This window comes from Staurois parvus, unplaced genomic scaffold (genome assembly GCF_062004578.1).
Source record: "Staurois parvus isolate SC_StPar_1 unplaced genomic scaffold, SC_StPar_1.0 ptg000362l, whole genome shotgun sequence".
NCBI classification, from domain to species: domain Eukaryota; kingdom Metazoa; phylum Chordata; class Amphibia; order Anura; family Ranidae; genus Staurois; species Staurois parvus.
The window spans coordinates 6,806,993-6,830,493 of NW_028318158.1; the positions used below are offsets into that span (position 1 = coordinate 6,806,993).

Sequence of the window (23,501 nt, forward strand, 5' to 3'; positions counted from 1 at the left end):
AATGTATGACAGCTTGCAGCCATGAAGTACTGCATACATTACTTCCTCTATTTAGTCCTGGTGGTAAGTGGTAAGTTGTCAATTTCTAGTAGCCCAGAATCTGGACTGAATGAAAAAAAAAAAACTAACCGATTCCTCCATACACACAAAGGAGGTGGATGGAAGAAACCCTCCAGCCAAGACATTGTACTCTGACAGCAGCTGCAGTGGGGATGGCCACAAATTGATCGAAATTTGCCCAGTCCCTGCAAAACCAATAAGGCAGCAGAAAAACACTAAAAGCGTGTCAACGTGGTACATAGTGTTTAGCCGCGCTTAGACGCGTTTAGCTGCTTTTAGCTGGGTTTACACACGCTTTTGTCATGTTTTTTGGCCAAAACATTCCTCTCCTGAATGCGATTCTTCAACGTCCAGGAGAGGAACGTTTAACTGCCCCTAAACTCTGCTACTGCTAAACTCTGGTAAAAGTCTGAGTGTACAGTTGTGCTCAAAAGTTTGTGAAATTTTGGCATTGAAATTGATTGACATTGATATATGACTGATCATGCTAAAAAATGCTCTTTATTTAAAGGATGATGATCATATGAAGCCATTTATTATCAAATAGTTGTTTGGCTCCTTTTTAAATCATATTGATAACAGAAATCACCCAAATGGCCAGGATTAAAAGTTTACATACCCTGGAATGTTTGGCCTTGGTACAGACACACAAGGTGGCACACACGGGATATAATGTCAATTAAAGGTTAATGTCCCACATCTGTGGCTTTTTAATTTGCAATTAGTGTCAGTGTATAAACAGTCAATGAGTTTGTTAGCTCTTACATGCAAGCACTGACTAGGTTAGATACTGAACCATGGGAATCAGAAAAGAACTGTCAAATGTCCTGCGTAACAAGGTAATGGAACTTTATAAAGATGGAAAAGGACATAAAAAGATGTCCAAAGCCTTGAATATGTCAATCAGTACTGTTAAATCACCTATTAAGAAGTGGAAAGTTCGGGGATCTATTGATACCAAGCCAAGGTCAGGTAGCCCAAGAAAGATTGCAGCCACAACTGACAGAAGAATTGTCCAGGATTCAAAGAAAAACCCACAGGCAACCTCAAAAGAAATACAGGCTGCTCTGGAAAAATGTGGTGTGTTTGTTTTTAAGGAGTACAATACGTGATATTTGAACATAAATGAGCTGTTTGGTCCAGGTGCCAGACAGAAGCTTTTACTGCAATTACCTTCAATTACCAATTACAATTACCAATTGCAATTACCTTTAATAAAGGAGCATTTTTTGGTATGATCAGTCATATTTTCCATATCAATGCTAAAATTTCACAATTTCTGATTGCTTTTACAGCCTTTATGGGTGTAAAAGCAATCAGTGTAAAAAGAAAAAAAAAAAAATCTTCAACACTCCCCACAAATAGCTAGGGTGACAGTATGTTAAAAAAAAATATGAATAATAATCTAAAATAAAAAAAATAAAATAAAAATGTAAAAAACATTTTTGAAAAATTATAATTTTTGGTTATAAACTTATTTGGGTTATTTTTTTTTTACTAAAAAGATAAACCCGAATACATTTTGGCCAAGATTTATGAAGAAAGAATATTTATTTGGAAAATTTTATAAGAAAAACACTTCTTTTCAAAATGTTTTGGCTTTGTCATTTATATAGCAAAAATAATAAAAATCCCTGTGGTGAATAAATACCACCAAAATAAAGTTTTATCTGTCTCATAAAAATGCTAAAAAATTCATATGGGTACAGTGGTGCATGACCGCGCAATTGTCATTCGAAGTGTGATAGCACTGAAAGCTGAAAATTGGCCTGGACAGGAAAGGGGGAAAGTGTCCGGACTGGAAGTGGTTTAAAAAAAAAAAAAAGAAAAGTTTTGGCTTTAGATGCACTTTAAACTATAAACTGAGCTACATTTTTTGGTGGATGCTCTGCTTTTGTTGCAGATGCGAGGACAGACCAATGTTCACCTGAGTAGAGATTTCTTCCTGCGGAACAAAGCCAAAGACCGCTCTGACACCTTCATAAATCTTCGAGAGGTTCTGAACAGATTCCGGCTGCCAGCTGGGGAATATGTTATTGTACCATCGACCTTCGAGCCCAATAAAGTGGGAGACTTCTGTGTGCGGGTTTTCTCAGAGAAGAGTACAGAGTCACAGTAAGTATCCCAGGATAGTGACCTGGCTTTTGGTCAAGGTTTGACCAGGGGCAGACTGGCAACTCATGGGGCCCCCAGGCAATAGGGGATCATGGGACCCCTGTGTCCTCGCCCACACTCAAACCACAGCCAAAAAAGCCTATGAAAGGTACCAGGGGCATATCATGGGACCCCCTATTGACCCCGGCCCAATGGTCAGTCCGCCCCTGGGTTCGACTGCCTTGCAGAAGAACCAAATTCAGACATTAATCAAAAGAGCTGAGGACCTGTCACTATACAGGGCCATAGCATCTATTTTGATTGTCACATCCTATTAGATGAGAAGAGAAACCGATCACATAAAAGACGTTCTGCCTGTTTTAGATGATTTAATTGTACACTTGCTGGCATTCCGCATGTTTCTACATTTTGTAAGCACTGGTATTGAAGAGGATGGGGCTGTAGATCAGGTGTGTGTGGAGGAACGGGTGAGGGGAATACAATGATTTTCAGCTTTGGATCTGTTCAGGTTTTAAAAAGTATGTCTGCACAAATCTGGTTTGGTCAGCTGTATTGGTCAGCTCACAAAATTTCTGGCAGAATCAACCGGTATTTTTTGGCACTTATAACACATATAATATACGCATTCAATGTCATGTTTAGCAGACCAAAATTAACCGAATAAGAAAGGTTGATTATTAGAGTTTCCAGTGATCTCCCTTCCCCCCATCCCCAGTTTGCACCATGGAGCTTTTTCTTAGGCTTTATCTCCTTTTTTCCTACTAGATAATCCAAGGCCAAGAATAAGATTTCTGTATAATGGATGTAGCTGCAGCGGCAGTCCCTAGCTGGGCGCTGTAGTTCCACCTGCCAGCAGTTAAATTGCCATAGGGACCCAATAGTATCAGATTCTAAAAATGTTTTGAGCAGTGTAGCTTTTAGTAGAGTGAAGACCAGAGCCACCAGTTGTAGTAAGAAGCACTACAGGTGTGAGATGGGGAAACAGCTCTCATTGTTTGAACACTGATTGAAGTAATTTAAAAACGTTCTGACTGACATTCTACAGTTTAGCCACAAGATGTCACTGTTTTTTGTAACACAGCCTCAGACTGCATAGAGATTTCTATATTCATGAAGAGGTGGGGTTTTACACTTGGAGAGTGAACAGAAAAAGGAGAGGAGAGCAGCCATGCTTGAGAGAGAGAAGGGGGGCTGTGTGATCTGAGAATCCGATGCCATCCAGATGTGAGGACAGCTCTCCGTAATCAGAAATTCAGTTGAGTGAAGCTGATGGTGTTCAAGATGCTAACCCTGTTCAAAGAAAGGAAGATTGCTTCCAGGAAGCTGATGGGAAGCTGAGGAACTAAGCAATCTATATACTGTGATATTGCATGCTTAGTGGAGAGACAGGTGTTCTGTTCAGAGTCACCAGCGTATGCAAAGCAGACCCGGGTCGGTAAGATCGTGCACGCACCTCATTTCAGTGTTGGCACCTATAGGACTGAGACAGGCCTATAGTTAGTTAGTTAGGGTCTCTGTTTGTGTCAGGCCACAAGTGTTGTTACTGATTATTGGAAGGACTCCACAACTTAAAGTGACATTTCACATTGGAGAGCTGATAAAATTCTACAAACTCAAGCCAGACTGGCGTTTTGCTCAGAAGGAATACTCAGGCATGTGCTACAGGCCAGTTATGGGAGAGGGAATACTGCAGATTTGTGTAAGATTGTAAGCTGCACATGTGCTGCACCGCAGGCTAGCCCATACCATACACCCATACACTGATTCTTGTTCTTTTAGGGTAATAACAGGTAAGGTGTGGCAGCTTAGTTGTGCCCGCCAGTAGGTAAATTACTTCACTTTCTACCTTCATCGTCAGAAGGCGCCGTGCTGTTCAGCACAAGGGTCTCAGCCTTTAGGCTGGGTGTATGTAAATTTATTGTATATTCCAGCATTTGTGGTTTTGTTTATTTGCCACATCTAAGTAAAAGTCTGCTGTGACAAAAGCTGGTGTTGGGGTTGCTTTCCTCGTTTGTGACTTCACTGTATCCTGGGGAGCCCACCCCGGTACACGGCTTATACAGGCTTCTCTCTCTCTCTTTCTCCTCTCTCCCTAACTATCTCCTCTATCTCCCTTCCTCTTTCCCTAACTATCTCCCCTCTCTCTCCCCCCTCTCCCTCTCTCTCCCTATCTCCCCTCTCTCTCCCTATCTCCCCCCCCCCTCTCTCTCTGTGTCTCTCCCCCCCTAACTATCTCCTCTCCCTCCCTCTCCCCCTCTCTCTCTCCCTATCTCCCCTCGCTCTCCCTATTTCCCTCTCTATCTCCCTCTCTCTCTTCTCTCTCTCCCCTTCTCTCCCTAACTATCTCCTCTCCCTATCTCCCCCCCCTCTCTCTCTCTAACTATCTCCTCTCTATATCCCCCTCTCTCCCCCCTCTCTCATCTCTCTCCTCTCTCTCCCTACCTCCTCTCTCTCTCTTCTCTCCCCCCCTCTCTCCATAACTATCTCCTCTCTCTCCCCACCCCCCTATTCCCCCCCTCTCTCCTATCTCACCCCCCCTCTCTCTCTCTCTTTCCCCTCTCTCTCCCTATTTCCCCTCTCCTCCCCCAACTATCTCCTCTCTCTCCCCCTCTCTCTCGCTCTACCTATCTCCTCTCTCCCTATCTCCTCTCTCTACCCCCCCTCCTCTCTCTCCCTAACTATCTCCCCCCCCCTCTTTCTCTCTCTCCCCCTCTCTCCCATCCCCCCTCCCCCCCTCTCTCTCTGTCTCCCCCCCCCCCCCCTCTCTCTGTCTCCCCTCCCCCCTCTCTCTGTCTCCCCCCCTCTCTCTCTGTCTCCCCTCTCTCTCCCTCCACCTCTCTCTCTCCCCTCCCCCTCTCTCTCTCCTACATTAGCTTTCCTTTTTTCAGCATAGTTTTTATTTTTCACCGTCTGATCATGTAATACACTTACTGTCCTAGGGTGGCTAGGTTCGTTCAAATACTGTACTATTTCTATGGCGTCAGCCATGGTTGTCACTTAGGCTAAACTTCAAAGCATGCCTTCCTCTCCTCTTCCCTGCAACACAGAGGTGGGGGAATTACTATTTTGTAGAAGGAAAATTGCATTAATTGAGCTTTCAGTTCAGCTGACAAAGACACTTCATTCTGGCAAGGTCAGCAGGTATTTTCTGTACTTGCTGAATATATTTTTTTAGCCTGGAAAATAAAAACTAATGCAATCACCTCATATAAGGACTCATAAGCTACAATACAATACATTTGTTTTCTTATGTTCAGTTATGCTTTAAAACCTTTTACTATGTAGATAGAAAATGTATTACTTTTGGGTGATGAAATGTTTGAAAACAGAGGAAAAATTTAGAATCCCAGCATTATTTGTAAAATTTTGGATAGAAAGGGGATAGAATAGCATCTCTTGCAGATGTGTATTGCCTTCTGGGACGATTCCACTTCCTATACTGACTGCTGCCTGCCACACGTTACCACACATGGGACAGGAGAAAAGTGGATGCCTCCCTATGGACAGCACACACAGCAATACATATTTTACAGAGGTTACTTAAAAACATGTTTGTCTTGCTGTCTGTCTCATTCCCTCACTTCCTGTCTGTCTCATTCCCTCACTTCCTGTCCTGGTGATAGGGTTTTAATGGGTAATTATTTTGAATGATTGTAAGGCAAAGCATTTTCTATAGAAATTTTGAATAAAGAGTGTGAAATCTTCAGTGTGGTCACCAGCAAGCCTTTGACACCCAAGAAATCAATCTCCTTTATGCTCATAGTTTTACTCATTGTTTAATTAACCTCTCCTGACTGATCAATTTTAATGCTTTTAGGGTTGTTGATGATGAGATCGAGGCCAACATTGAAGAAGTAAGATTTACTTTTACATCTTTTAAAAATATATTATTCCCATGAAAGTAGTATTAAACTCTCCGGTCTTTTGCTTAACACATTGAACACAATAAAATAAATATTTCCCAGTAAATTATTGTTTTTAAATCCTTACTCCAACACTTATAGTTTACAAGTATCAGTGCTGCTGTTTCCTGCTCTCTCAGTGATGCTTCCCTGAACTTCAGGTCCTTCACAGGAATTAGTTAACAGTGGACAGTACAGTCTGTTAGCTTGGAGAGTGGAGGAGCGGGTTAGTGCCTTGCCATCCTACTCTTCAGGCTGTGTTTTTCTATTGGTTCAAACAGTGTAGGGAGACGCAATTCTATTACCTGCATGAAAGGGTGACTCTATAGGATGCTGCAGTAAAAAGGAGACACCCTAAACCAGAACACCTGTGCCTGCAGTCATGGCACCAGCTTAAACTGCACCATTGTTACTTTATATCCTTTTTATATTTAATATTTATACAAATAAATGTTTTATATTGGTTGCATTTGTGCCACAGAGTACTTATGAGAGCATGTCAGGAGCTGTTTACTTTCAGACTTTCTTTTTTTTTCTTCTCTGATTGAAACTCCATGCATCCCCACACAGGAATGGACGTTGTGGTTTCCCTAGTCTGACTTTTTCAGTTCATTTATCTGGTAGCCATTTAAAGGGCTGCTAACTAAAAATTATGTAGTTTTAATACACTTTTTTGTGTACGTTTTTAGTAGCAAGGGTGTAAATAGCAGGATGGGTATAGAGGGCAGTTTTTGACTCCTCTAGAGGGTAATCATTGAAACCCCAATCAGACAGAAGTGTTGCAGCTTTTTAAAAAACATTTAGGCAGTGGAGACAATTCTTCACTTTTAATGGGATAAAAATAACATTTGTACAGCAATGTTTTTGTCCTCCAATAGTATGTTTAAGAATGAGTAGTTAATCCCATGACCACAGTTCTTGGAGACACATATCCGTATATATGACAGTCTACAGTCTGTGCTTCTCTCCAGTATCTTTCATGTGACCAAATACCAGAGCACAGGTCACATGATCTCTGCAGAAGGGACCTCTGCCTTTTTTGCTCTTCAGCAGGGATCACATGGCCATTTCCTAGGCATTGGGTCATATGACCAATGCCAGAGGGAGCCCAGAGCATAAGATCTCTGCAAAAAAGGAAAGCACATCAGAGTCCATTTTAGCATGTAAAGCGGAGTTACACTCAACCTATCAAAAAATAAAAGTCAGCAGCTACAAAAACTGTAGCTGCTGACTTTTAAAAAACAGCCACTTACATGTCCCTCGGTCCCGTGGTGTGTCCCCCGTAGCTAGTTTTACCGTCCATCCTGTATTCCAGGAGGCCGGCGTCTTCAGTGTGGGCACCCGGCTGTGATAGCTTGCGGCTTCACAGCCGGGTACCCATTGCGCATGCGCGAGTAGTGCTGCACTTCGTGAATGGTCCTGTAGTGTTCTGGGACCTGTCACGTGTCCCAAAAGACTACAAGGAGGGAGGACACCTTCCGCTTCTGATCGCCTAGGCGATCAGGACCAGAAGTGGGAGCGGGTACCTGTCAAATTCGGGTACCCGCTCCCCAAAGCTGCCAATCCTTAATGGGGAGCGGGGGAGCAGTACTTAAAGCGGAACTTCTCCTTTTGGGTGGAGCTCCGCTTTAAGTATTTATAGGGGCAGTATAGTCACAATGGTGGTGTTTACATTACGATTCTATTTTAATGCTTTCCTGGGTATAATTTGGACTGTATTCTCAGCTTTGTTTTTTATTTTTAGCCGGATCTCAGTGAAGATCATATTGATCCAAACTTTAGGAGGTTGTTTAAGCAGCTGGCAGGCGCGGTGAGTTCTATACACATTTTATACATTAAATGCTCCTTATAAGAATTTTGGATGTTACGGGGGAATTGTCTGTGACTTTTTTTTTAAATGTCATATATGTGGGTAGGTTAGATTATTACTATACACAGACAGGATGGAAAAGTAGATTAGGTATTTTTAGACGCAGCTACTAATCACACCTAAAGACACAGATACAGTATATGATGTGATTATCTATACCATGTATTTCTTATAAGTACATCTATGTAACAAAGCTGATATTCTTTTTGTAAAAATGTCTCCTTGGGCATATGTGTAATGTCTCAGTTGCTGCAATAAAGTCCCATTGGGGGGTGTCCCTGCATATGATGTGATTATTATCTATTCCTTCAACAAATATACATATAAATGGGAGCAGGTTCCTTTGCCCCTGAAAGACACAGGTGGTGATTCTTGGTTTGTAGTGCTGTGCACTGACTGTTATATACTGTTCCTTAAGCCTCATACACACGATGAGAATATTGGACAAATGATGATCCTTTTTTTTTCATACTAATTTCATATCGAAAACAAATAGATTTCTAAGGTTACAAAAATTCTTGGAAAACGGAATCTAACTTCAAAACTGATGTAAAGAATTGTATTGTATTGTAAGGTATTCTTTCATTTCCAAGCATGCATGGTCTTGGTCACTCAATTTTTTTCCCCATACAAATACTATACTAATTACATTAAAATCGTTTGTTCTGTTATCTTACGAGAATCATTTTTGTGCTGGTCCCTTTCAGTATTTTCGCATGAACTGTCGTGATCAGCTCTCAAAAGCTGTGTATTAATGAATAGATTATTGGATGATCGCTCCAAATGGGGTTTTTTTGTCCAATTATCTCATTGTGTGTACCAGGCATTACTGTTGGTGCAAGTTATCTTACGTCAGCAGGGTCCCTGATCTAAAGGTAACCATTAGGATTCTATACAACAAGCAGGTAAAAATGTGGGAGTCATGTACAATATTGCCTTTGGGTAAATTTTGCAATGATGGTTTTAAAGTCAAACTCCAGGCAGATATAAGAATACACTAAAAAATAGTTATGTTTTTAAATATCATCACCTTTATTTTTAATGCAGGGAGTGTAAATAACTGAACCTCAATTGGTATCAACTTCTTGTATTCCCCATGAACAACAGCCATGAGATTGGGAGAGAGAAAGGTGGGAATGGGAGCAAATCAAGTGTGCTGTATGCATATATTCTATCTGGGAAGAAGCTGATTAGAAGGGAGAGCAGAGGGATGCCACTTTGGTAGATTTCTTCTCCTTTGCTATCCAGGTTAGGGGAGGAGAGGTGACCAAGCTGCATTGCTTAACTGCATCAGAGAAAAGTTAGGTCATCAGCCTGGCTCTGGCAGGGCTGTGTAAATCTAAGGACTGGATGATGAGAAAGTATAGATCATTTGACAGGTAAAACAAGTTCCGGATATGTATTTCAGTAGTGTGTTTAGCTGTTTGCCTGGAGTCCAGCTTTAAACATGTATAAACTAACAATACACTGTGTTTTTCTCTTATGCAGAAGAGACATTTGTGAGAGAACTGTAGGCTATTAACCTACAGTTCTCTTACCGCTTTTCAGCTATGCTATTTGTTAGGCTGACTACTGGCCTAATTATGAAGCTTTATCCATCATTTTCTAACTAACACTGTGTTCTGGTTTGATTTTTTTTCATTGGGATAGATCTCACCAGAGGTATGGTTGCTTCTAACACTGTGTGCTCTTTCTTGCTACTGTCCTGTGTACTCTGTCCTCTCCTCCAATATACTGTATCTGCTATACAGAGTGGCTCATTGTTTAGCAATCTAGAATCTGTACCCCATACATGAAAAGGAGGGGAAGCTGCTAGGACCCTGCTCCCCAGCCAAGTCACATGTTAATCAAAACTGTGACAGTAGTTAGAAGGTCCTCCATAGAAAATCTCTACTATGTGGCCAAAAGTATGTGGGCACATCTATATGAGCTAATTGGACATTCCAATCCAAAACTTTGGGTATCAATATGGAATTTGCCCCCTTTATGACCATAACAGCCTCCACTCTTCTGGAAGGCTTTCCAAAAGATTTTTGTAATGTATCTGTGAGAATTCGTGCTTCTTTAGCCGAAACAGCATATGTAAGGTCAGGTTCTGATGTTTGAAATGGTTCACAGTCAGTGTTCCAATTCATCTCACAGGGGATCAGTAAGTTTGAAATCAGGGTTTAGTTCCTCCACTCCACAGCCATAAAACCATGTTTTTATAGAGCTGGCTTTGTGCACAGGGACATACCGATGCTGGAACAAAAGGGAGTCTCCCCCAACTGTTGCCCTAAGGTTAGAAGTGCTCAATTGTCTAAAGTCCCTTTTGTATGCTGTAACATTAACAGTGCCCTTTACTAGAGTCACTTGAACTCAATACATTAGAGAGAAGTCCATGTGCTTTTAACCCTAAAGTGGTTTATTTGCTTTTACTGGTCCATATAAAACCATTATAAATATATGATGATATATAAGTATCACCAGTAGGCTACAGATGCCACATTTTCATGGCTGCTAGAGCTGTATTATAATTTCCTGACTTTACTAATGGAACACTGTAGTCATATGACTTACCCTAATGATGACCACTTTACAGTTTTCCCCATGAATGATGCCCTTATAAACAGTATGTGTAAGTTACTTGGTATTATATCACTTTCTCATGGTTTCTCTAGATTTAGTTTATTTGGAAGATATAGGATTTGTTCTAGAAGTTATTTCTCTTATTCCTTTCTGCTCGCTTGGCTTATCACAGCTGCCAACTGCTGGCTTCATCCTGCATGTGCCATGAAATTGCCATGTGTCATTCTCATCCAGACATGGCACAGGACCTCTTGTGTTGGTTAACCCAGAGCTTTGATTGAAATCTGTTATTTACCTATCCAACCCAGGATCTTCTTACTTCAGTCCTCAAACCATTCTTATCTCTTTCTTTGTTGTTTCCTCCCTTTTGTCTCTCTCTTCCTTTTTCCTTTCTGTCTTCTTTTCTCCTGGTTTTCTGTCTTTCAGCAGTTGGGTCAGTATGATCATTCTTTCCATGAAAGATCTTACATATGCACATTGGCATTGGGTGGGCCTGTATGTTTGTGCCTTTGATAGAGGGAGGACTCAGTCTTCCCTCAAGCAAGTTCCGCTGGGGAAGGACTGCTATAGTCATGTAAACATATAAGCGTTCTCCAGTCTGAGTGTACATGGCCAGACTCTGCAAATGTTTGCTAATACTTTTAAAGACCTTTATTATCTTTTTCCATTTCTACCCCCCCCCCCAATTATCTTCTTTTTTTTTTCTTTCATTCTCTCATCTTCTAACTTTTACAGTCTCCCTCTTATTTCCTCTCCCATATTCTTCTCTCTCTTTCCTTCTAGTGTGAATTCTTAGTTTGCTGTTTGTAGCTGATGGGTTAAACGTAAGGAACTTGGGAGAGTGTTCAGTACAGATTCTGACTAGTTTTGTAACCTATGAGATTAGCTAAACAGCTCAGAATCTGAGTCTTCTGTAACTAAAAGATATCCAATGTGCCTTACATAATGGAGTTGATTTACTAAAGGCAATGATACTGTTCACTTTATAAACCTAAATAAAGTGCAGTGCAATATTAGATACCACTACAATCAATATATTACCGTGTTAACTGCGTATAAAAATAACTCTAGTGCATACCATGCAAAAAACCTCCAAATAATAAACCATAAATTGAACCATAAACCATAAGTCCTTATTAAAAATCACTTATGATGTCCTTTTTTTTGTGTGGTGATCCTCTTATTCAACAATAAAAATTTGTGCAGATCTTGTATATCACTCCGTGCTCATAATCACCCGTGTGTGCAAATTCTCCACCGACTTACATATATTCTCTCACCTCCTGTATATGAACTATATACTTTGGGTCAAATAGCGATTTTTCCGTTTAACCAGGGTAGGTATAGCCTCCTGCACTTCCAGCCATCAATCCCCGATGTAACTCAATCTATATCAGTCCTCTTAATCCATAGACTATATAGCCTTTCCAGTAACCTATTTGTCAGGACGTTGCCTTCTTGCTGGAGCAAGGAGGCAGCTCCTTGACAAAAAAAGTCTCAGATTGCCGTTTTCCTCTTTACTTTATTGGTATCATGTGATGGATATTCTCTGATAAATGTGGCCCGATCAATGGCCTCGGCTGACTTGTCTGGGATCACAATCAGTATGGTCAATATTTCTCTCATGGGCTGATATGTGAGTATTTGGAACAGAAACAACACCTCATGCATTCAGGGACCCAGATCAAGGGTGGGTAGATGGATAGACCACTAAGGAAGTTTGCCCACCAATGGATCAAAGGTTGTGCAGCTCTTAACAAGGCTGGGGAAGCCCGACCAGTAGTGCAAAGTGAAAACAAAAAGAAAGCACACCAACCTTGCGCATTTCTCAATAAAAAAATGTGATTTTATTAAAATGAGATGTATATTTACAAACAAAGCAGTATAACAAGCGTATAAAATCCTGAAAGGAACATTGAAGTGCAAGACCAGTGTGAGTCACATCAAGAGGGGAGATTCTCAGAGTTCCTGTGATGCGTTTTGAAGGGGGATCCCTTCTTCCTCAGAGCTCTGTGGAAGAAGGAGCCCCCCATTCGAAATGCATCAGTGAACTCTGAGAGTCTCCCCTCTTGATGTGACTCGCACTGGTCTTGCACTTCAATGTTCCTTTCAGGAATTTATACGCTTGTTATACTGCTTTGTTCGTGAGTATATCTCATTTGAAAAAAATCACAGTTTTTTTATTGAGGTAATGAGCAAGGTTGATGCGCTTTCTTTTTGTTTTCACTTTGCATGTGAGTATTGGGTTCTGGGTCTCTTAGATCTCTTCTGCTTTTTTCTGAAAGTCTGATCTTCTCTCACCAGGATGCAGAGATCTCAGCATTCGAGTTGTATGGAATTCTACAGAAGGTAATTTCCAAACGTGAGTATCAATTCTTTGTGTCACTTGTATTGCATGCAATGGAAGATTGAACACACACCTAAAAAATGAAGCACCACAAAATAATCAGTATTGTAAATAATATTTATTTGCGGTCTTTGTATTAGAAAATCATAACTAAAAAAGAAAAATCATAACTACCTGCAGGATGGAATGGAAAGAGGATTTTAGTAACATTAAACTACAAAAATGTTTGTGTACTTATATGTGTTACAAACTTAACTGGAGCCTTATCTTTTCGAACGCAATAAGAAATGGGCATCTGTAAAACCTGAAGCTTGGTATAATTGTGCAAACGTTTTTTTATTTACTCGTATTCTCTCCCTATCAGTTTGTAAGCCTGCTGTACCTCCTACAGTTGTGTTCAAAATAATAGCAGTCAGACATCTCTAACCTGATCAATCACTGTTTTTGGTAGAAATGATATTTCTACATGGCAAATAATTTACTAGCAGGTGTAGTAGAGTAATAGAAATCCAACAGACCCGACAGTCATGACATGCATGCTGCTGATTCTGTGTAAAGGAATCACTAATTGAAAGGGGCATGTTCAAAATAATAGTGTGAAGTTCTATTAGTGAGGTCATTCATTCTTTCAAAAACAGGTGGCAATTATTGCCCTTATTTAAGGAAGGAAGGCAGCAAATGTTGTACATGCTGGTTACAGTGTATTTCTCTCTGAAATTCTGAGGAAAATGCGTTGTTCCAGACATTGTTCAGAAGAACAGTGTATCTTGATTAAAAAAGTTGATTGGAGAGGGGAAAACATATAAAGAAGTGCAGAAAATGATAGGCTGCTCAGCTAAAATGATCGCAAATGCTTTAAAATAGCAACCAAAACCTGAAAGACGTGGAAGAAAGCGAAAAACTACCATTCGAATGGATAGAAGAATAGCCAAAATGGCAAGGACTCAGCCAACAATCAGCTCCAGGAAGATCAAAGAAGGTCTAAAGTTACCTGTGAGTACTGTTACAATTAGAACACGCCTATGTGAAGCCAAGCTATCTGCAAGAAGCCCCCCGCAAAGTCCCACTGTTGGAAAAAAGATGTGCTGAAGAGGTTACAATTTGCCAAAGAGCACATTGACTGGCCTAAAGAGAAATGGCCCAACATTTTGTGGACTGATGAAAGTAAGATTGTTCTTTTTGGGTCTAGTTGCTGGAGACAGTTTGTCAGACGACCCCCAAACACTGAATTCAAGCCACAGTACACTGTGAAGACAGTGAAGCATGGTTGCGCAAGCATCATGATATGGGGATGTTTCTCATACTACGGTGTTGGGCCTATTTATCGCATACCAGGGATCATGGATCAGTTTGAATACATCAGAATACTTGAAGAGGTCATGCTGCCTTATGCTGAAGAGGAAATGCCCTTGAAATGGGTGTTCCAACAAGACAATGACCCCAAACACACCAGTAAACATGCAACATCTTGGTTCCAGACCAACAAGATTGACGTTATGGAGTGGCCAGCCCAATCCCCGGATCTTAATCCAATAGAAAACTTGTGGGGTGACATCAAAAATGCAGTTTCTGAGGCAAAACCAAGAAATAGAGAAGAACTGTGGAATGTAGTCCAATCATCCTGGGCTGGAATACCTGGTCACAGGTGCCAGAAGTTGGGTGACTCCATGCAACACAGATGTACAGCAGTTCTCAGAAACAGTGCTTATACAACGAAATATTCATTAAGTGATTCAAAGGAAAGCAAAATCTTCAAACATTTTTCAGTTTATATAGTGAATGTTTGAGTTTGTAAAGAAGAATACAAACACTGCTATTTTTTTGAACAGTCTAATATTCACTTTTCTTCAATTTTTTTAGAGAAACAACACAAATTTGATATATTTTTCTTCATGTTTTGATTTGGAATAGAATGTGTAGTGTTCCCAATGCATTTGTATGTATGGAAATAAAAGCTATTAGAAGGATTTTCAGCTTTAGTCACTTTTTTCAACACACTGCTATTATTTTGAACACAACTGTACCTGATCACAGAATTGGTGATGTCTGTATTACACTAAAGGCTTTTCAACAGTCAGATTACAGCATGTCAGTTCTGAGCTGAGGCAGGAGTGAATTCAACATCAATGGGGGCCCTATAGCATTACACACCTAAGCAAGGCCATGGATAAGGGGGTACCACCTGTCCTCCTGTACAGGGCCCAGGTCAGCAGGGGAGCCCAGGCAGCAGAATGAATTGGATGTGGGCAGGGAGGGTGAGCATTATGGCGGGGGAGGCAGTCACTGGAACCGATCACCTTTATGGCTCTCTCTGCAGCAGCTGAAAGCTGGTTGTTCTCTCCCTCCCGCAGGCTTTTAGCTGCTGTAGAGAGAGCCATAAAAGGTATCTGTTCCAGTAATCCCCTCCCCCGCTGCACCAATTACCCTCCTTGTGCACTATACATTCCCCCTGCTGCCCAGGGCCCCCTGTGTACCCCCTAACCCCGCAGTGCTGTCGACTGGCCACTGGCAGCTGCAAGCATACAATAGGATTGTTCAGGATGGAGAATGGGGGAAGGGTCGAGTAAATATGTCACATTCACCAGCCTCTTTCTTTCCTGAATGAACACAATGAGTGATCGGTAACAAATACTGTGTTCATTTATAACTGACTGACGCATAGTAAACTGTGTTTTTTGGGGGGCCCATTGAGGATGGCTGTATAGGGCCCCATGGTTTCTAACAGCAGCCCTGCACCTGAGGCTGACATGTTTGCTCTAGCATGGAGAGAATACAAAAAATAAAAGCCCATTTAGTTATCTCAGAACAGAAGGCTGCGCTCTAATAACCACCTAACTGTGGAGACTTACAGAAGATTCTTACAAATACCCATTCCTGACTGATTGTCCTTATGAATTAGGACTATTAGGAGCCAATATTCAGCCCAGAGTTACTGTGCTACTTCCCAGAGTTACTGTACCAAAATGGCTTCAATAACCCCTTCCCGCCGGTGCCTCTCGGCCCTTTAAGAGTTTCAGACACAGGGAGGATCACGACAGTCACATGATAGGGACCTCTCTGTGAGTACCGCACATGTGTGCTGGGAGCGCGCTCTCAGCACATATGTTTCTTGTTACATGAACACAAATGTGCGGCCGCTCGGCGTCTAGGCCCAGACGCCGGGAGGCCGCACATTTGTGTGCGGCCAGCGTGAAGGGGTTAAAGGAAGTTTGGAACATACAATGTATAAATGTTACATGTAATTTGAAGCAAATGGATGAGTGTTGGAGAAAATAACCCACGCAGGGGTATGGAAATAATTGGAATGTACAACATAGTGAAAAAAATTACTGGAGAATAGCAAAAATCACATATACAGTGGATATAAAAAGTCTACACACCCCTGTTAAAATGTCAGGTTTCTGTGATGTAAAAAAATGAGACAAAGATAAATCATTTCAGAACTATTTCCATCTTCAATGTGACCTATAAACTGTAGGTGGAGGGAAGTAAAAAATAAAATGTCTCGATAAGTGTGCACACCTTTAAACTAATACTTTGTTGAAGCACCTTTTTATTTGATTCCAGCGCTCAGTCTTTTTGGGTATGAGTCTATCAGCATGGCACATCTTCACTTCGAAATATTTGCCCACTCTTCCTTGAAAAAACACGCAAAATCTGTCAGATTGCCAGGGCATCTCCTGTGCACAGCCCTCTTCAGATCACCCCACAGATTTTTGATTGGATTCAGGTCTGGGCTCTGGCTGAGCTATTCCAAAAATCTTTTTCTGGTGCAGCCATTCCTTTGTTGATTTGGATGTATGCTTTGGGTCGTTGTCATGTTCAGCTTTCTAGCAGAAGTCTGAAGGTTTTGTGTCAACATTGACTGGTATTTGTAATTGTTCATAATTCCCTCTACCTTGACTAAGGCCCCAGTTCCAGCTGAAGAAAAACAGCCCAAAACATGATGCTGCCACCACCATGCTTCACTGTGGGTATGGTGTTCTTTTGGTGATGTGCAGTGTTGTTTTTGCACCAAACATATCTTGTGGAATTATGGCCAAACAGTTCAACCTTGGTTTCATCAGACCAGAACACATTTTCCCGCATGCTTTTGGGAGACTTAAGATGTGTTTTTGCAAACTTTATCCGGGCTTAAATGTTTTTCTTCAAAAGAAAAGGCTTCCGTCTTGCCACTCTACCCCATAGCCTAGACATTTGAAAAATACGGGAGATTGTTGTCGTATATAACACACAGCCAGTGCTTGCCAGATATTCCTGCAGCTCCTTTAATGTTGCTGTAGGCCTCTCGGCAGCCTCCCAGACCAGTTTCATCAATTGTGTAGAGATGTCCAGTTCTTGGTAATGTCTCTGTTGCGCCGTATTTTCTCCACTTGATGATGACTGTCGTCACTGTGTTCCATGGTATATCTAATGCCTTGGAAATTCTTTTGTAGCCTTCTCCTGACTGATACCTTTTAACAATGAGATCCCTCTGATGCTTTGGAAGCTCTCTGCGGACCATGGCTTTTGCTGTAGGATGCGACTAAGAAAATGTCAGGAAAGACCTACTAGATCAGCTGAACTTTATTTGGGGTTAATCAGAGGCACTTTAAATGATGGCAAGTGTGTACTGACTCCTATTTAACAAGACTCTGAATGTGATTGCTTAATTCTAAACACAGCTACATCTCTGGTTATAAGAGGGTGTGCACACTTATGCAACCACATTTTTTTAGTTTTTTATGTTTACTTCCCCCCAAAAGATTTCAGTTTGTTTTTCAATTGAATTTTACAGTTTATAGGTCACGTTAAAGGTGGATAAAGTTCTGAAATGATTTATCCTCGTCTAATTTTTTTACATCACAGAAACCTGACATTTTTAACAGGGGTGTGTAGACTTTTTATGTCCACTGTAAGTCTGAGATGGAAAACAGCAAATAAGTTGTGCAACCTAACCCCTAGCATTGCAACTGTGTGTATGCTCAGGTGGATGGTGGGGCGGCAGAAGACTCACACGAGTCCCACTACTGTGCTACTTCTAAGATAGCTCTTGTAATTCAGATCCATGTTTATTAAAGCCTATCTAAACTCTAGAAGAAAAATGTAAGTAATGCAGCTTACCAGTCCTTAAGTGTGATGGCTACATTAGTCTTCTTTTTGTCAGACCAAGTACATCTTTTTTCAAGCACAGAAAGCTTCTTTCCCTGCAACTTCTTGTGTACTGAAAACAAATCTCAATGTTATTAGTTATCAGCTATCTTTTGTCATCTACAGAGCACCTCCCAGCTATGTCATGAGGGCAGAATGGTTTTCAGCCCAAATCAAAAAGAGGGTGACAAGGTTGCTTCCTTATAGGTACAGTACAGTCAGTGAGTGTTGTCACCTTTGGACAGGAAGTATGTTACTGGCAGGATCACTAGTGGAGGAAAAACACCACATCTAGACACTGTAAGCTGCAGTATATTCCTTTTTTGTTTTGGGGGTTTATACTGTATATTCTTTAAAAAGTCCATATGGTTCAATTAAAAGATAAACCATTGGGTCAGCTATTTATAGAGAACAGACTCTCTGTAATACATTCTGCACAACAAAAGGATTCACAATATATAAATCAATTTGTGAATGGCAAAGTTTTGGTTCGCATGTATATGTATCCAGGGGTGTATTTACCACAAGGCAAACAAGGCACTTGCCTAGACCGGCATTTTTAAGGGGGGCAGCAGCTCCCCCCAGAAGAGGAGATGGAAGAAGGGACATAAATGCCATGGGAGCCAGGTGGGATCCAAGAGAGGCTTTAGGCTGCTTGATGGTGTATGTAGAGCCTGACTCTCGTTCCCAGGGATGTCTGGAGTTGTGAAGATGAGCGTCTTTCTTTCTATATATTGGGGGGCAGGGGTGTTGTTGGTCAATGTCAGGCTCTCTCCGCAGGAGGGGGAAGGGGGGGTGTTGGTCGGTGTTCATGGGGGCGGACAGTGTTTGTGTTGTGTGTTGCCTAGGACAGCACAAAACCTAAATACATCACTGTATGTATCTTCAGATTATCTTGTCTGTGCAGATCATTCAATACATTAATTGCCTGCCCTGTTAAGGCAACTCCATGTTAAAGATTAAAGGTCTTCTTGGTACAGCGCCCTTAAAATATGTCCAAAAAAGCAGGAAGCATATTCCATAATGGTCCCCATTTTATATACCTAAATATTTGAAAAGTCTGACAGGTCCCCTTTAAATGATATCAGTAACCAGAAGATGCTTGTCATTGCCTTTCTTAGTCAGTATACCCTCCTATGTGTGCCTCAATGCAGTTAGTTGAAGCCATGCCCATTGCCATTCTCTTGTCCAGTTAGAGTGCCTTTAGCAATCATTGGACAGGAAGATGGAAGTTGGTGGGACTTAGCCTTAGTCCTGAATTCGGGCAAGCCATACCCCTTCAGAGATACTCAAGAGGGAAGCTTTACTGGCCAACAGTGGCCATCTTGTGGTGCCTGCTATTGGGAACATCAATACTTACGACAAGTATTGTATTACAAGGCTGACAGGTGATCTTGTTTTGCAGTTGCTGCACCTTGGTGATTATCTCTTCAAAAAGTTCCCAAGATATAAATAAATAAGAATAGTGGAATGTGATGTGCAATAACAGGGCTTTGATATTGATCAGTACTACTAAATTACGGCTATTTCCTAGGACAAGACTTCAAAACTAGACTATAGGCTCGATTCACAAAGTTATAACACACGGCTAAGTATCGTTATTTTAACTAGGTGACTTGTTTTCAAATTTCATTAGATTCAGCTGAAAAGAACTGTCACTTTTTTAAAAATAACTATGCTTATCCTGGTGTGTAAATTGGAGACTCCTGTCTCCAGAATTAGGGATGGATGGCAGTTGTGGTTGGGAAATTGATACAGATTGAAAGTGCCCAGACTTGGCACAATAAAATATTTACATATTCTAAGCAAACAGTACAAGGCTCCATGTACACTGCAGCTGATAAACTCACGTTTAGGAGCTTTTCTGCATTTTTTTCAGCAGCCCCTGAACTCTCCCTAATGTTTTCCTATGTGTCCATGTACACAGTCGTTTACAGGCAGTTGAGTTTACAGTCATTTTTTTGAATGCACCAAACTTGCGTTCAGGAGTAGATTTTATCAGCGTTTCAAACGCTTGTAAATGCGGCTAACCACGTTAATTATTATTATTATACAGTATTTATATAGCAGTAAAAGGTTTGCTCAGCGCTGTACATTATAGTAGGGGACAGAACATGAGACAATACAGTAACAAAACAATACACGAGGGATTCAAGAGCCCTGCTTTTTCGAGCTTACAATCTTTTTTTAATTCTTCCATTTCCATATGCTGTCCGGAGCCTTTTTTCATCATGAAAAATGCATGCAAAGCGTTTTCTCAGTACTCAATTAGACCCGGTACACCATACTTTGAGGTTTTGATCATTTCTGCACAGAAATAAGCTAGAACATATCCAAACACCACAAAAAAAAAAAAGACAAATAATCTCAACAAATACTGCTCTCTCTGCTTCTGCTCTATTTCTCTCAAAATGTCTGAAATAGTTAATTTTTTACCATTTTCAGTGCATTCTGGGCATTTGGGAAGGTCTCCTGAGGTTATCTTTAAAAAACGCTTTTAAATGCAAATGCTCAAAAAAGAGCATAAATGCGGTATGCAAACGCAGCTAAACAGACGTTTTTTAACCTACGTTTTCCAGCAGTCAGGTTCCATCGTTCAGAAGTGTCCTGTGTACATGGAACCTTAGAGCTTTTAAACAAGTTCTCATTCACCTTTGTAGAGAAGTCAAGAAAGTAATCTTCAAATATCACAACAAAGGCACTGATTTGCAGCTCTTCTGTCGTGTATTTTCTATGGAAGCAGAGACTTCACAGCCTGCCAGCCCTCTAATGTAAGAACAAACCAGTTATTTCCAAGCTGTCTGAAACCTGACTTTGGAGTCTCTGTTTTGATCTTGGAGAATGAGTAACTTCACACTACAAGTAGCCACAGAGATTAATGAAGGCTTGTTTTAAAGCTCTTTATCAGCTTGTTAAAAGTATGTAAAACATTTATTGTACATAACCTGGGCACAGATGCACTTCAAAACTGGACAGATAAGCTGTAGAAGTCTGTGGACAGGGAGGATTGGTCCTTTATGTTCTGCCAGACCAGGTTTTGACAAGCATAGGTTATGATTAAAACATGTAAACCAAAGTAACTACAAATGTCACTTGTGACTTCAATAAAATGAGGTGATAAGTAATTGCAATAATTCTTTTCAGAGACGGATATCAAGTCTGATGGATTCAGCATAGAGACATGTAAGTCCATCGTGGATCTGCTGGACGTATCCTTTCTGCATGTTTCCTGCCGATTTCTTACAAGATAAATATATATTTATCAAGTTTTTTATTACTCAGTGCAGACTGTTGTCTATTCTAAGCCAGGATTCCTATATCTATCTTTATAAATATAAGGCACTTCTGATTTATTGGGTCAGTCTACCCAAAACTGGAAAACAGCTTTGATAGAATTAGTCATTATTCTTACCATTGGACCATTGGTGAGCTTCATTAACAGATCACCTCCATCCCTGTCTTTTGAAGATTCCAGGAGGAGCGTGACCATTCTGAACTGAAAGATGAATTACTATAGTATTGGGTTTAGGGAACAGACCTACCCTTTGAGGTGTCTAACAGTTTCAGCAAATTGGTGAATGAATAAACATGCCTATTGGCACCCAAACTGGTACACCAAATTGAATTACATTTGCCCTTAAGACTGATTCCAGAGAAGATGATCAGGAACACTGAGTTGCATGACATACAGGAGATTTCTGAATTTCACCAATTCACAAAAGCAGTTCACAAAATGGTAAAAGCTTTTTTTTTTTTTAGGGTAAATGGTATTAGCCAATTGGATTTTCTTTATGTTTCTATTGCTTTCATTAACTTATTACAATAATCCAGTCTGATGGAACAGGAAAACTGGGCTTAAAAGAATTTAACATCCTCTGGTCCAAACTACAGAACTATCAGGTAAGGCCTATACACTAATTATTTTTTTAATTTATATGAATGGACACTTTTATAGGTTTTAGACTGAAGAAAATTTATGATGCAATTAATGTCTCATTATGTCAAAATCTATAATGTATTCCTAGATAAGCGAGACCCAGCAAACCACTTAACACATATGAAGATTAGAATTAAACCCTTATTAGAAACCCAGAAGATACAAAAATCTACTGTCTAATTAATAAAACCATAATTGGCCAATTATTAAAAAACCCAACCATAGCAGCTGCAGGAAAAAGTGCTTGTATATTAAGCATTACCCCCCCCCCAATATGAAAACAACATGCATGGTATGAAATCTTAACATATATATATATACCCCAATAGGGGCCATAGTCTATATTAAATTATATAACTATGTCTCCTCCATATTACTATCCAAAGGTAGACCACTTCTTGTGGCTAGATGACCACTCATAGTCCATGGTGGATTCTTGTAATGAATGTATTGTAGAACCAACCCACTTGTGGGCAGTGTAGAACCAGAATGAACTATCAGAAATCACTGGAAGACTCCAGAGAAGGGTGCCCGTGTCGTCACATGTATTCTTGTATATAACTCATAGCATACCATGTTGGCCATTAAATTCCTCTAGGAACGTTCTTCAAACTGTAAGGAGTTAAATCTGTAATTGCCTAATGGGGGAGCAGCCAGCCTGATGGAACAATGGAAGACTCCCAGGGAGAGGTGGCCAGAAGTGGTCTACCTTTGGGTATTAATATAGAGGAGAGGTCTTTATTATGTGACATCGTTATACATGTATTATTTGGGTATATACAGTATATCTGTTAGGATTTCATCCATGCATGTTGTTTTTGTATTGGGGGGAGGTGATGCTTATTATACAAGCACTTTTTCCCACAGCTGCTATGGTTGTTTTTTGTAATAACTGGCCAATTATGGTTTTATTAATTAGACAGTAGATTTTTGTATGTTCTAGGTTCTAAACTTCATATGTATCAAGCGGTTTGTTGGGTCTCTCACTTATCTAGGGATACATTATAGATTTTGATAAACTGAGCTTAAGTCTGGATTTTATTATTCTTTTTTCTATTTGAATCTGTACCCATTGCACTGTAGTATTTAATAACAATGCGCCAGTATTACCCATTAATTTTAAGGACAGTTATACTACAAGAAATTGGCGCCTTTATGGATGCATGTCAGTGCATCCTCAGCCAAGTGTGCCCAAATACACAGAAGTTCATAAGAATCATGCTGTAGTGTAAACAGCCCCATTGTCAAATGTGAAGGGTTTTTCAGATTAGCTTTTCTGCAAGTTAAAGTGAAACTAAACCCTTCTATACTTTACAGCCAAGGAAGCTGCCATCTTAGCCTTTGTTTGATCTACAGTTGCCATGGTGCTGCGATATAACTGTGATCAGTTATTACACCAGCCAATGAATGGCGTGACAGTTTGGTTGAGAAAACAAGCAACTGTGACAAAGAAGTTTGCGGGAAGCTCACAGTGTGCTGTGAAAGCATAGTAAGCAATTTCAGTACAGGAGAGGGGCCTGTACAGCTGTGCAAGACTGAAGGGAAGGCTGGAGTTTAAAGTAGTTGTAAATT

The 23,501-nt window shown here is 40.6% G+C and overlaps 1 protein-coding gene across 1 annotated transcript in view; it reads left to right on the top strand.

Moving 5' to 3' along the window:
- Positions 1 to 23,501, top strand: part of LOC149456388 (calpain-2 catalytic subunit-like) — a 105,016-nt gene that overhangs the window by 66,347 nt on the left and 15,168 nt on the right. The window contains exons 12-17 of the mRNA XM_089685062.1: positions 1,964 to 2,175; positions 5,993 to 6,029; positions 7,822 to 7,887; positions 12,820 to 12,877; positions 21,137 to 21,201; positions 21,824 to 21,892. Of these exons, the coding sequence (XP_089541188.1) occupies positions 1,964 to 2,175; positions 5,993 to 6,029; positions 7,822 to 7,887; positions 12,820 to 12,877; positions 21,137 to 21,201; positions 21,824 to 21,892 (507 nt within the window). The remainder of the gene's footprint in view (positions 1 to 1,963; positions 2,176 to 5,992; positions 6,030 to 7,821; positions 7,888 to 12,819; positions 12,878 to 21,136; positions 21,202 to 21,823; positions 21,893 to 23,501) is intronic.